We start from the raw sequence: 13,759 nt of genomic DNA on the forward strand, positions 1-13,759 counted from the left end.
TTCTCTTCTTCCCCACCTTGCACACACCCCCATACCCCCAGAGGCAAAGTCTTACTGTATCACTGGGCAACACAGAACTCAGAGGTTCCCTTACGTCTCCTCCCCAGTACTGGAGTATGCCACTGTGCCCTGCCAGAATTTAGTTTTTTCTAAGACTGCCATAAGTACATTACAGGGTTTTTTGTTGTTTGTTTTTAATTTTTTAAAAATTTGCTTGGTCCTTTAAAAGTAATTGTACCATTGGATTGTTGAACTCTTATTCTATACAAGCATGGCAGCTTCCCATCTTGTTATATTTTGTTTTAAAAATGGTATGAATTCAGGCAGCTATAAAGAAAAAATGTGAGGCTGGAGAGATTGCTCAGCAGTTAAGAACACTGACTGCTCTTCCAGAGGACCCAGGTTCAATTCACAGAACCCACATAGCAGCTAACAACTGTCTTTAACTCCAGTTCCAGAGGACCTGACACCCTCACAGAAACATACATGCAGCCAAAACACCAATAAAATAAAAACAAATACAGTTTAAAAAGAAAAATGTTAACTTTATTTTCTCTCAATTTGATAGGTTTGAGAAATTTCTATGGTTCATTAGCTCAGAGAACTATCTAATTATAGGTGGTCGAGATCAGCAGCAGAATGAGATCATCGTGAAAAGATACTTGACCCCAGGTAAACTTAAAACCTGTGACATTTTTTCTTAAAACATTTGTCAGTTATTTCACTAATAGGCACTGGTTTTCATCTTATACTCTCATTTGACAGAACTAATTAGAGATTTAATGCTCTGTGGCTTAGAATTTATTGAAGTATTCCCCACTTCTTGTTAAGTGGGTATTGTAAAAGTAGTATTGATCAGCTAATCTGTGTTGTTGGACTTTTGATCCTCTGCTGTATTTACAAATAGTTTTCAGTTTTCCAAGTGATGCTGGATCAAACATTTTAAAGCTTAGTGTTCACGTGCTAAAGTGTGTGACCATTTGTCCAGTTTCCAAGCTGGGTGTGCATTGCATGCTTGTAGTTACAGCTGCTAGAAAGGATAAATCAAGAGGGCCTCTTGACCCCCGATGTTCCAGAACAATCTAAGTAGCACAAAGAAACCCTCTTTCAAAAACAGGAAAGAAGCGAAGCAGGCTTCGGTGGGCACTGCATGCAGGTAGTTCAGTTACATATGCAGGCAGAACAATCATGAACATAAGTTTTAAAATAAAGTAAAAATTTAGGAGAAGGCAAAACAAAAACTAATCAACCAAAAAAAATGAAAAATAGGACCTAAAATATCATTTCCCATTTGTCTTTCTCTAAGGAGACATTTATGTACATGCTGATCTTCATGGAGCTACTAGTTGTGTGATTAAGAATCCAACAGGTAATATAATTCCGTTTCTGGAGTTTTCTTTCCTTAACATTCTTCTTTATTTTCAGTTATATATGTGTGTGCTTGCCTCTGTATGTTTATGTGGAGAATGTGCATGTGTGATCATCCTTGCAGGTGCTCATTGTGTCCAGAAGAGAGTGTTGTGAATCCCCTGGGTAGAGTCACAGTCACAGAGACATAAACCAGTTGGCTCTTGGGGACTGGCCTCAGGTCCTTTGCCAGAGCAGTAAACATTCTTAATTGATAAGCCATCTCTTTTGGCCTCCTGTAAATGTTTTTTTTTTTTTTTGTTTCTTTTTTGTTTTTTTTTTTGGTTTGGGTTTTTTTTTTCGAAACAGGGTTTCTCTGTGGCTTTGGAGGCTGTCCTGGAACTCACTCTGTAGACCAGGCTGGCCTCGAACTCACAGAGATCCGCCTGCCTCTGCCTCCCGAGTGCTGGGATTAAAGGCGTGCGCCACCAACGCCCGGCCTGTAAACGTTTTTAATGTTCCTGATAAACAAGAACTAATATTCAGCTCCCAGTACAGCAAACAAAAAAGAGATGAAGAAAGATTGTATTGATATGAGAACATTTCATGAATGTAAGAGTCATAACATGTGTCTGGCCGTTGTGTCCTCTAATACAAGAAGGAAAATTATACAGTAATGGGGTGTGTAGACATGGGTACACACAGTAATATTGGAAATGTCAGCATCAAACATGAATAGAACAGTTAAACAGTAGATTAACAAGGAAATAGAAGACTTGAATAGATTGATAACTATACCTAACTGTTTCTAGAACACTGCCTAACAACTAACCAGAGAACATTGTCTACATAGATCAGATGATAGAAGAAACAGAAGACTGAAAGAAATTCATAACAAGTAAAGAGATTAAAACAATAAATAAAATTCCAGCTAGGCAATGTTGGTGCATGCCTTAAGTTCTGGTACTCAGGAGGCAGAGGCAGGCAGATCTCTGTGAGTTCAAGGCCAGCCTGATCTGTAGCACAAGTTCCAGGACAGCCAAGAGAAACCTGTGTTGAAAAAAGAAAACAAACAAAAAGATAAAAGAAAACCCCAAATTCAGATACCTTAATTGATGAATTATAGTAATCTTTTATTTAAAAAAAATACTAATGCTTCAAAAACTCTTCCTCCCAAATAAAATCCTCCCCTCGCCCCCCAAAAAAGAAGAGTTTTTGATGATAGACATGTCGCCAAAGGCATAGTGGCAGGTGACTGAAGCAGCAGCTGAGAGCTCATATGCAGGTCCACAAACAGGAGTCAGCAAGTACACTGGGGATGGCAGGAGGCTTTTGAAATCTTAAGTTTTGAAATCATCCCCAGTGACATACCTCCTTCAACAAGGTTACACTGACACCATCCCCCTTCCTTCCCAAACAGCCACCAACTGAGAATCAAGTATTCAAATGCCTGAGATTTGTGGAAGGGCATCACACTGAAACCACCACAGCTAGCAATAAATAAGCTGATAAACCAGGCATAGTAAAATTAAAAAAGAAGAAAATAAGAGAGGCTAGGATGTAGTCAGTAGAGTGCTTGCCTAACATGCATTAATAATCTCCAGTGCCACATAGACCAAGTGCAATAGTACAGGCCTATAATCCTAGCATTCAGGAAGCAGAGGGGGAAGGATCAGAAATTCAGGGTAATCCTCAGCTACAGAGCAAGCTTGAGCCCTGCCTGGGCTATGTATGACCCCATCTTAAAGAAAGAAATAGCGGCTATGGCTCAGTGGTACAGTAATTTTCTAATGTTCATGAAACCCAGGCCTCTTCTCCATAATACCATAAAATCAGTGATACACTTGCCAAGATAGAGCAGGCTATAGGTTAAATCTGTAAAATGTTAAAGGAGAATAAAGAAAGCCAGGTGTGGCAGATCAAACCTATAACCCCAGGAGCAGAGGCAGGAGGACCATTCTAAATTCTAGGCTAAACACAAAAAAGTCTACATATAATTCCATTTATCTGAACTTGACAAAATAGGGATTAGTGATTGCAGGTAGCTGAGCTTTGGGAAGGAAGGCTGCATTTGATGGGGGTGCTAAAAATGTTTTGAAATTACATAGTGATAGTGGTTACATTATCTCATGTGCTCATGAGTGCTTGCACACGTGTACACACACACACAAATAAAATAAAACAAAACTTTTGGTCCCTAACACTGCAACAACAGGTAGGTAGATAGAATCTTGAAATAAATATTTGCTTATATGATTTAAACTGTTGTACTAAGTATAACTTTGACATCTTGCTCTGTAGAAACCCTGTACTTTGGTATTGAAACAACATTTCTGTTTAGGAGAACCCATCCCTCCACGGACTTTGACTGAGGCAGGCACAATGGCACTTTGCTACAGTGCTGCTTGGGATGCACGAGTTATCACTAGTGCTTGGTGGGTGTACCATCATCAGGTAATAAGGGCTGTGGTCCATTTTCTTAATCTCTTAAGAGCTATACGTGATTACAGATGGTTAGGATACAGAAGGCAGATAAAGTTGATGTTTAAGCAGTAGAGAAAAATATATGCATACCATGTAGCAAGTGCTGTGAAGAAATAACAAAATTTCTCTTTTGGGTTTTTGAGGAAGGGTCTCCCTATGTAGCCTTGGCTGGCCTGGAACTTGCTATGTAGACCAGGCTGGTCTACTTCTGCCTCTGCTTCCCAAGTGCTAGAATTAAAGGTGTACACCACATCTGACTTCATTAGATGTTCTGAATTCCCTTTTGCCTTTCCAGAAACTAGGTATAACTTGTGTTTTGTGTAGTCACTTGGTTTTAGTGATTGCCCCCCTCTTTTTTTAAAGATTTATTTATTTATTGTATATACAGTGCTCTGTCTGCATGTATACTTGCCAACAAAGAGGGCGCCAGATCTCGTTACAGATGGCTGTGAGCCACCTTGTGGTTGCTGGGAATTGAACTCAGGACTCTGGAAGAGCAGCCAGTGCCCTTAACCTCTGAGTCATCTCTCAGCCCTGTGATTGCCCTTCTTTGTGTTCAGTGCTGTTTTGTTTGTTTTGTATGCCTTTTTGATTCTGTTTTGTCGTACTGGAAATTGCATTTAGATACCCATCACCTTCATTACTTTTATTTTGTGATGATGTCTAAGTTCTTCCAGCTGCATGAAACTCACTTTAAATCCCACGCAATACTTGAACTCTCAGACCTCCCCCTTCGCTACCCAAGTAACTGGGACTATAGACCTGTGCCACCAAGCTCAGCTATTTGACTTCCCATTGCAAATAGATCCACATCTTCAAGAATTATATTTGATAATGATACACTAATTCTACAAGAATCACAAACTGTGTGGTAGGATTAAAACTATCATCCTTGGAATTCATTTCATTTTATATTTATGTTATTTGCTATTCTGTGATGTGATTTTAGGAAATTGATATACTTGAAGGAAATACTTTATACCTCTACTACTAATTAAAGTGGTTTTCTAACCTTGTAACTAATAAAGATATACTCAAGTTTAGAGAATTCACAAATGTGTAAATTCTTAGGAAAAAGGCTCCCTCACCTTGTTTCATCAAATTACATTTTTAAAAATTCTGTTAATTCCTTCTAGCAAAAACTGTTTTAGCAGCTGGGGAGGTGGCTCCGTCAATAAAGACCCTTGTCATCAAGCCTGTTGACCTGAGTTCAGTGTCTGGGACCTAACTGGTGGGAGGGGACTAACTCCTTGCACGGTGTCCTCTTACCTCAATAGCATGCATGCATGAACACACACACACGAACACACTAGTGCGCACACGTGCAAAATTAAATTGTTAACATTTGGAAGCTGGAGAGATGCTCCACTGTTAAAGAGTGTGTACTGCTTTTGCGGAACACCCAAGGTCAATTCCTTGCACCCACATTAGCAGCCCATAACTACCTATAACACCAACTCCCAGGGGATCCAACCCTCTCTTTGGGACTCAGCAGGCACCTGCACTCATATGCACATACTCAACACAGAGACACAGACATAATTAAAAAATATTTCAAGGCCAGGCATGGTGGTAAATCCTTTAGTCAGCACTCTTTTGAGTCTGAGGCCAGCAGCCTGCTCTATAGAGTGAGTTCCAGGACAGCTGGGGTTACACAGAAAAACCCTGTATCAAGAAACAAAAACAAGTAATTTATTTTCAAAATATTTTTTAAGGAAAAAAACTGTTTTACTACAAAAAAGAATCCCAGAAAAGGATTTTAATGACTGTAACTTTATCTTCCAGTAATGTTTTATTCTAAGATTATTAAACTTATTCTTTTCGCATTATATGCTATGCTGGAAGAAAAAGCTAATTCCAATCTAGTCTATGGCATTTTGTTGGAGTAGTAGGTCTTTTGTTATTTCTTCATTGATACATGTTGTTAAGTATATCTGTCATTGGAAGGATATATCTATGTCTGCAGTGTTGAAAATTTTTGCTAAATTGCAGTTTTTAGGACTTAAAATTGCTTGAATATGATTATTTCCTCCTCTTGGGTAGAAAACATCTTGAAAGGGCATCTTAAGAAACTAAAGATGTAGTTCAGTTGGGAGAGTGCCATCCCAGCATGCACAAAGCCCTGGCTTAATCCCAGGTACCACTTGTAGGAGGCATGGTAGGTACAGTGGTAATCCTAGCACTCAGGAGTTGGAGGGACTAGAAACTCAGGATCATCCTCAGTTACAAGTTTAAGGCCAACCTGCAATGACAGAACCTGTCTCATTTCTTTAGATAAGAACGTAATAACATTGTTGTGTTCCTCAGGTGTCTAAAACAGCACCAACAGGAGAATATTTGACAACAGGAAGCTTCATGATAAGAGGTAACAGTTAACATGAAAAATATCCCTAACTTGGATTATGGAGGCAAGAGCCATTTATAGATACTCTTGAGTAGAATGGACTGCTATAATTGGACATACTAATTTTGTTAGGAAATAAAGGGATTTTTGCTTTGGCATGGCAAATTCAGCATTTGTCATCATCATACATTTACTGATGAGAATGTATTTCACATAGTTGGGTTATAATGTAACTATTCCTGTACATAATACTAAGTATTTTAAGTGCTTATGTTCTGGTACAAAGTAAAAATGGATCTAATCATTGGTATGTAATATTTTCAGGCAATGTGGAGAAAATGATTTTTATAGCATTAATGTGTATTATCTTTTATAGGAAAAAAGAATTTCCTCCCTCCTTCATATCTAATGATGGGGTTTAGCTTCCTTTTTAAGGTACTCTTCTCTTTGTTTGGACTTACCTTATACCCTTACTAAAGTTCAGCAGTGAGGAAGAACTGTTTCTCCAGGTAGATGAGTCCTGTGTTTGGAGACATCGAGGTGAACGCAAAGTCAGAGCACAGGATGAGGACATAGAAACCCTGACAAGCTGCACAAGTGAGCTCGCATCAGAGGAGATGGAGCAACTAGGTAGTTGGCATGTTATAATGAGTTGGCTTGTGCTTTGTGTGTGCTTGTTCGTGTGTGCGTGGGAAGCCAGAGGACAACATTGGGTGTTTTTTGGGCACTGTCCCCTTTCTCTGGAGATAGGGTTTCTTCCTGGTCTGGAACTTGCTGATTAGCAAGGCTGACCAATAAGCCTATCACTTACCATCGTTTTTGATTACAAGTGTGTGCCACCACACCTTCCCGTCATGTAGTTTCTGTTCCTGAAAGACAAGCACTTTACCAACTAATTCTTCATCTTCCCAGTCAGGCTTGTGACTTTGTTTTCCCCTTGAAAAGAAACTACTGTGTAGCTCTGGCTTGCCTAGCACTTGTCATGTGGATCAGGCTGGCATTGAACTTGCATCAGTCCTGTTGTCTTTGTCTCCCCAGTGCTAAGATTACAGGAATTCACCATGATATCTAGCCAAGCCTTGTGATTTCCACTCACCAGTTTTATTTCTAAATCTTAAGAAATTGTGTCTCTTCTGTGATAACCAGAATTTCAAAAGTAACCCAAAGTACTATCAATTTTACTGAATTTTGTTTCTGGAAATGCTTAAATGTGCTCTTTTTTTTTGTACTAGAGATTGAAGAAATATTCTGATGAATTAAAAATAGTTAATTAAATATATAATCAAAATACTTTTGGTAAAATTTGAGCCTTTAATGGATATCTTATAAATATATTTAACTGATAAACTTGTATACATATGAATTAAGATTTCCATTTGGGTTTAGGAGTTAGAAATAATAGGAAGATGAATCTATATCAAATATGATTTTTTTTTCTTTTTTGGTTTTTTGAGACAGGGTTTCTCTGTGCAACCATTCTGGCTGTCCAGGAACTCACTCTGTAGACCAGGCTGGCCTCAAACTCACTGAGGCCTCTGCCTCCCGAGTGCTGGGATTAAAGATGTTTCTAACATGGGAATTTTGGTTCAGGCCAGGCTTTTGACTGTCATCCTGACTCATTTGAAAATCAGTTTTCAAATGCTGGTATTATAGGTATAAGCCTGTATGCCCAGCTTTGATTGACTTTTTACAATATATTTGCTTTAAGTAGAGAGACTTAACCTCCCTAAGGAACCTAGAGAAAGAGTACCCTGAACTACTTCTATAGTTGTTCTGTCTCCTAGGGTCACTCCTTGTTGGAATCATATTACATTGCTAAACTTAAAACTACTATGTTGTTAGATTCTATTGATTGATGCCTACCATGTCCCTGTCATAAAGTGATACATAAATAACAATAATATATATTACTTAATTTCATAATAACCCTTGAAAGATGGCAGTTGGACCCAGTTATTAGTATTAGCATTCTTTTCCCTTCAGTGTGAAGTTATATAATGTATGTTGGTTTTCATTTATAAATTAATAAAACTGCAGAATTTATACAACTACTTTTATTATATTGCCTTTTGGATGGAGCTGTGACAATTAGGTTTGTTACAGAAATAATAGTGATGTCCATCTGTGGTAAAATGATCTTGGAAGTCATGTAAGGACTATCCTTTTGTCAGAATAGTGTATAACACATTGTGGAGATGACCAAGAATTTTTCTGGCGGCCTTTTGGGCAGCCTAGGATCATTGGGATCATGTAGGCTCACTGGGAGTTGCATCCTGACTTTCCTTCTGGAATTGTACAGAAGCGGGGGACAGCAGTGAAGAAGACAGAGAGGACTTACATGGAGCTCCCGTACAAGTGGAACTCGTGACTCAGGTCAGTCAGGAGGATGTTGCTCTTCAGAGTGGCAGAGATGAATTAAGTGAGGAATTACTACAGGAAGAAAGCTCTGACGATGGAGATTCCAAAGAAGTTACAAAAGACCAAGAGCCCGTGGGTGAAATGAAGGGTGAGGAGGAAGACACCCTCGATTATCCTGACACTACCATTGACTTGTCCCACCTTCAGTCCCAGAGGTAACTGAAAAGAATTGAAGTTTCCTTATGGACTGGAAATGATGTTGCGGGAGCCCTTATAAAGCAGTAACACAAAGACTGACTTCACTAGTGTCCCCCACTCTCCGTTTGTATTACTCTGGGTTATTCGGGTCCTTCCATTTAGCGATTGACTCGTCTCCTGCTAGAAATTCCCAGGAGCAAAGGAGAAAAGTACATAAGAAGGAGACAGAGGGTAAAAACAGATGAAGAAGCATGGAGTGGGGGTGGGGCTAAAGGGCACATAGAACCTGAAAGTGGAAAAGAGACTACAGTGAGGGGTTCCTGGGAACTCTGGAGATAAGGGAAAGAAGACTCTACTAAAACGTTTATTGGTAATACTGCAGTGAAGGAAGGGCTGGGGAGATGACTCAATAGAAAACATACTGCTTTTGTAGAGTACCTGAGTTTGGTTCTCAGCACTCCTCTTGGACACCTCACAGCTGCCTGTATCAGCTCCAGGGAACCCAGGCCTGTCTTCTAGCCTGTCTCCACTCATTTGCACATACCCACATACAGACACATATACATAAATCAATATAAATCTTAAAGCTGAGTATAGTAGCACTCTGAGTTTCAGGTCAATCTGCTCTAAGAGTCAGTTCCAAAACACTCAGTGCTGCACAGAGAAACCTTGTCTTACAAATCAATGGGGTGGGGGTAGAGGGCTGTTCCAGACAGGGTTCCTCTGTGTAGCCCTTGCTGTCCTGGATCTCACTTTGCACACCAGATGAGCCTCAGACTCACAGACATCCAACTGCCTGTGCCTCCTGAGTACTGGAATTAAAGGTGTATGCCATCACAGAGGATGGTAGTTTTTTGTATTTTGTTTGTTTTTGCTTAAGTATTGTTATTGGAGTTCTAAAACATAATTTAGAAGTCAGACAGACCAAAATGAAGTTTTAAGATGTCTCCTTGGCAAGCCACTGTGTGTTTAAGAATGGTTTCTTTCTTAGAAAATGGAGTATCCCTTTCATAGGGTTTCAGTAGTGATTTTAGTGCACAGCATTGAGCTCAGAGTTGCGATTTCGGCTCTCCAAGTGGGTGTAGTGCTCCATACCTGAGGTAGGAAGAGCGGAAGTTCTTGGTCATCCCCAGTTACAGAGTTAAGAGAAAAGATGTAACACATCTCAGGAAGAATGTGCATAGAAGTGTGGGAAGATGATTCAGTTGTATTTTGTCAAATTTGAAGGTTTGTAGAGTTATAAGTAAGAAAATGGGGGAGTTTTAAGACTGTAACTGTGAATGGCTTTCATAGGCTAATAAATCCTTTTGTTTTCATAGGCCTCTGCAGAAACTGGCTTCAAAAGAAGAATCTTCTAATTCAGTAAGCTAATTCAGTAATTTTTTTTTTGGTTTTTTTTTTTTTTTTTTTTTTTTTACGAGACAGGGTTTTCTCTGTATTGTTTCAGAGGCTATCAGTCCAGCCCGGCCTCGAACTCACAGAGATCCGCCTGCCTCTGCCTCCCGAGTGCTGGGATTAAAGGCGTGCGCCACCATCGCCCGGCTTAATTCAGTAATTTTTAAAATTACGTTTAAAAACAATTGTGTTTTTCTGCTGGGCATTGGTGGCGCACACCTTTAATCCCAGCACTCGGGAGTCAGAGGCAGGCAGATCCCTGTGAGTTCGAGGTCAGTCTGGTGGTCTACAGAGTGAGTGCCAGGACAGGCTCCAAAGCCACAGGGAAACCCTGTCTCAAAAAAAAAAGAAAGAAAGAAAGAAAAAATGTGGTTTTTCTTTTAAAATTTATTTTTGAAAAAAATACTAGTATTGATCTCATGATTCCTTGTTTTTGTTTTGATAGACTGACAGTAAATCACAGAGTCGAAGACATTTGTCAGCCAAGGAAAGAAGGTAAAAGTGTCATATGACTGAGTCACATTTTAAACATTGACAGCTGGCTGATGAGATGACTCAAAGGGTAAAAATGCACGCTGTACCGAGCATGACAACCTAACTTCACTCCCCAAGTCCTGTTGTAGGAGAGAACCAACTCCTTCCCGAAAGTTGTTCTTTGACCGTCACGTTTATGCCACAAAGCACATGCGCCTGCATTCACATATCTTCTACACAGGAAAATGGATAATACATTCAAACTTTAACCAGCTAAAACATATTTGACTGTTTTGAAGACTTCTTTAATCACCAAAATTCTTGTTTTGGGGGGAGGTTCTTTTGTTTATTTGTTTTTTGAGACAGGGTTTTTCTGTGTAGCTCTGACTATCCTGAACTTGCTTCTGTAGACCAGGCTGGCCTGAATCTGAGAGATTTACCTGCCTCTGCCTCCCTTGTACTGGGATTAAAGGTGTACATCACTACCACTGGGGACATAGTAGTTAAGAACACTGACTGTACTTTCAGAGGTCCTGAGTTCAATTCCCAGCAACCACATGGTGGCTCACAACCATCTATAGTGGGGTCTGATGTCTTCTTCTGGCATAAAGGCATACATTCAGGTAGAGCACTCATATACATAAATAAATAATTAAAAAATAAAGGCAGGCACCAGAACTGCCTGGCTATCATCAAAACTCTCTGTGTTTACCTCTAATACGGTTTTTGTATTTAAGATTCATCTGTGGTAGGTGAGATAGATAATAATAAAACAGACCTTTTTTATGTAAACATGTACAGTGATTCTAGGACTTTATAGATATAAAGCACTTGATTTTTTTTAAATTCATTTATAGTAGTTGTGCAAATTAATGATTTCACTGATATTTCTATGCCATGTTTTGATCTTTTTTAATTTTTTATTTCTTAAATTTAATGTGCACTGATGTTTTGCCTGCATGTATGTCTGTGTGAGGGTATTGGGTCCCCTAGAACTGGAGTTACAGACAGTTGTGTCAGGGTGCAGGGAATTGAACTCAGGTCTTCTGGAAAAGTAGCCAGTGCTTTTAGCCATTAAGCCATCTTTCCTTTCTCTCCTACCCTTTCTTGCCCTTCCCTTTTTCCCCCTCCTTAATTATTATTTTTTTGGGGGGGTTTCTCTGTATTGTTTTGTAGGCTGTCGATCCAGCCCAGCCTCGAACTCACAGAGATCCGCCTGCCTCTGCCTCCCGAGTGCTGGGATTAAAGGCGTGCGCCACCACCGCCCGGATCCCCCTCCTTAATTCTAGGATATTAAAAATAAATAGAAATTCTTAAAATTGACTAGGAAAATTTTGTATAAAACAAAATTTTAGGTACTGGAGAGATAGCTCAGGTAAGTAAAGTATTTATCAGGCATAAGGACCTGAGTCTTGATCCCTGGGCCCCATGTAGAAAGCAGAGCACAGTAGGGAGCACCTGTTGTCTCAGAACTAGGAGAAAACACAGGAGGTTTTTTGGTGCTTGCTGGCTGGTCAGCCTAGTGAGAAACCAAAAAGACAGGGAAACTTGGTTCAGTAGGAGTTGCCTCAAGGAGATAAGGCAGAGTTTGATGGAGCAGAGCACATCATCCTTAGGACTCCACATGCACGTACACACGAGAAAGATAAAGTCATAGACAGTTAGATTAGAAGGCAAATTTAGATTAAAATAAGAGAACATGAAATGGCTAAGGACTTGGAGATTTATTTTACAAGTGGTATTCGAGGAATATATGGAAATTTTTGAGTGCACTATGACAAGTAAGGAAACAGAGAAGGTTATAAGGAATACAGAGGAAGACTTAAGAGACATTGAGGACCTGGACTACAGTAATAGCATTGGGAATAGAAAGATGTCAAAACAGTAGAATGTACCCTTGCTTCTTCCTCAATGTTTATGTTTAGATACACTTAAATATTCCACCAGCCAACAGATATATTGGATATCCAGATCTGGCAAAGCCATGCTGATAGAATACTACCAGTCCTGGTGTCTGCACATTAGGTTGTTAGTTGAGTAAATGAATGTGTAGTTGAGGGATATGCAAAAGTAATGTTTGAGTCTAGATGAGAGCATGATAAATCTTTAAAAGATACTCTGGTCTTTAGTACCTGATTACGTGAGCATCTTTGCATGCAGTGGTCTGGTGATTAAGTTAAAAAGAGGCAATCATATATTGTACATGTTTCCCCTTTCCTTTTACACATTTTTATGGCACATTTGACATTCTCAAAATTTCATATTTCTGCTTGGTTTCTATTTAGAGAAATGAAAAAGAAAAAGCTTCCAAGTGACTCAGGGGATTTAGAAGTGATAGAAGGAAAGGACAAAGAAAGAGAAAACTCTGTACACACTGAAGCTTACCAGAACACAAGCAAAAATGTTGCATCTGGACAGCCAATGAAAAGAGGACAAAAGGTAACAAGTATGCTTCTGAATGATCTGTTGTTCAGTGTGGCTTGCTCATGAAGCTACAGGGTCCTCTTGGCTTTGTAAAGTTTAAAAGTGAAACAGAAGGGGCTGGTTGCTCTTCTAGAGGACCCATTTTCAACTCCAGCACTTACATGGTAGCTCACAACTGTCAGTTGAGGAAATCTAACACCCTTTTCTGGCCTCTGTGGGGCAGCAGGCATACAAGCAGTACACAGATATAGGTGCAGGCAAAATGCCCATATACATAAACTAATTTTAGTAGAATATGTACATAGTTTTTAAATTCTGAGGCTAGAAGTTAGCTGGGAAGCTAAGATTGCACCTGATGAAAGTGTACTGGAAAGGGCTTCTACTAATACATACAAACTTCCTGATGTTAAACATAGCTGAGAAGTCATGAGTGCTGCCACTCGAGGGTGAAATGGTAGAGAATACCTTCCTTCATTGTTGCTACACTGGGATTGAAAGGTGGACAAGGTAGTCATTGTGATGTAGATGTCATTTCTCCTGTGGCAGCACCATCTGAGAGGGCATCATTCGCTTCAGATAGTGGGAAACCGCAAACAGGATCCGTGTCCTGACAACAGGGCTGCCAGTGTGTGTCACCAACAACTGAGTCAGCTGTGGAATCACTTAGAGGAGCCGGCTCAGGCCTGGCCCTCCACCTGCTCAGGGATCCACTGTACCTGTTGCCCCGTTCTTGCA

The 13,759-nt window shown here is 39.8% G+C and overlaps 1 protein-coding gene across 3 annotated transcripts in view; it reads left to right on the top strand.

The window, feature by feature from the left end:
* Nucleotides 1–13,759, top strand: part of Nemf (nuclear export mediator factor) — a 49,748-nt gene that overhangs the window by 29,671 nt on the left and 6,318 nt on the right. For all 3 annotated transcript variants that reach the window (XM_040743000.1, XM_040743001.1, XM_040743002.1), the window contains exons 17-26: nucleotides 569–672; nucleotides 1,307–1,369; nucleotides 3,689–3,801; nucleotides 6,139–6,196; nucleotides 6,552–6,610; nucleotides 6,685–6,805; nucleotides 8,475–8,748; nucleotides 10,051–10,093; nucleotides 10,572–10,621; nucleotides 12,886–13,039. In XM_040743000.1, the coding sequence (XP_040598934.1) occupies nucleotides 569–672; nucleotides 1,307–1,369; nucleotides 3,689–3,801; nucleotides 6,139–6,196; nucleotides 6,552–6,610; nucleotides 6,685–6,805; nucleotides 8,475–8,748; nucleotides 10,051–10,093; nucleotides 10,572–10,621; nucleotides 12,886–13,039 (1,039 nt within the window). The remainder of the gene's footprint in view (nucleotides 1–568; nucleotides 673–1,306; nucleotides 1,370–3,688; nucleotides 3,802–6,138; nucleotides 6,197–6,551; nucleotides 6,611–6,684; nucleotides 6,806–8,474; nucleotides 8,749–10,050; nucleotides 10,094–10,571; nucleotides 10,622–12,885; nucleotides 13,040–13,759) is intronic.

The sequence above is a fragment of the Mesocricetus auratus genome, unplaced genomic scaffold (assembly GCF_017639785.1).
Source record: "Mesocricetus auratus isolate SY011 unplaced genomic scaffold, BCM_Maur_2.0 Super-Scaffold_15014, whole genome shotgun sequence".
NCBI classification, from domain to species: domain Eukaryota; kingdom Metazoa; phylum Chordata; class Mammalia; order Rodentia; family Cricetidae; genus Mesocricetus; species Mesocricetus auratus.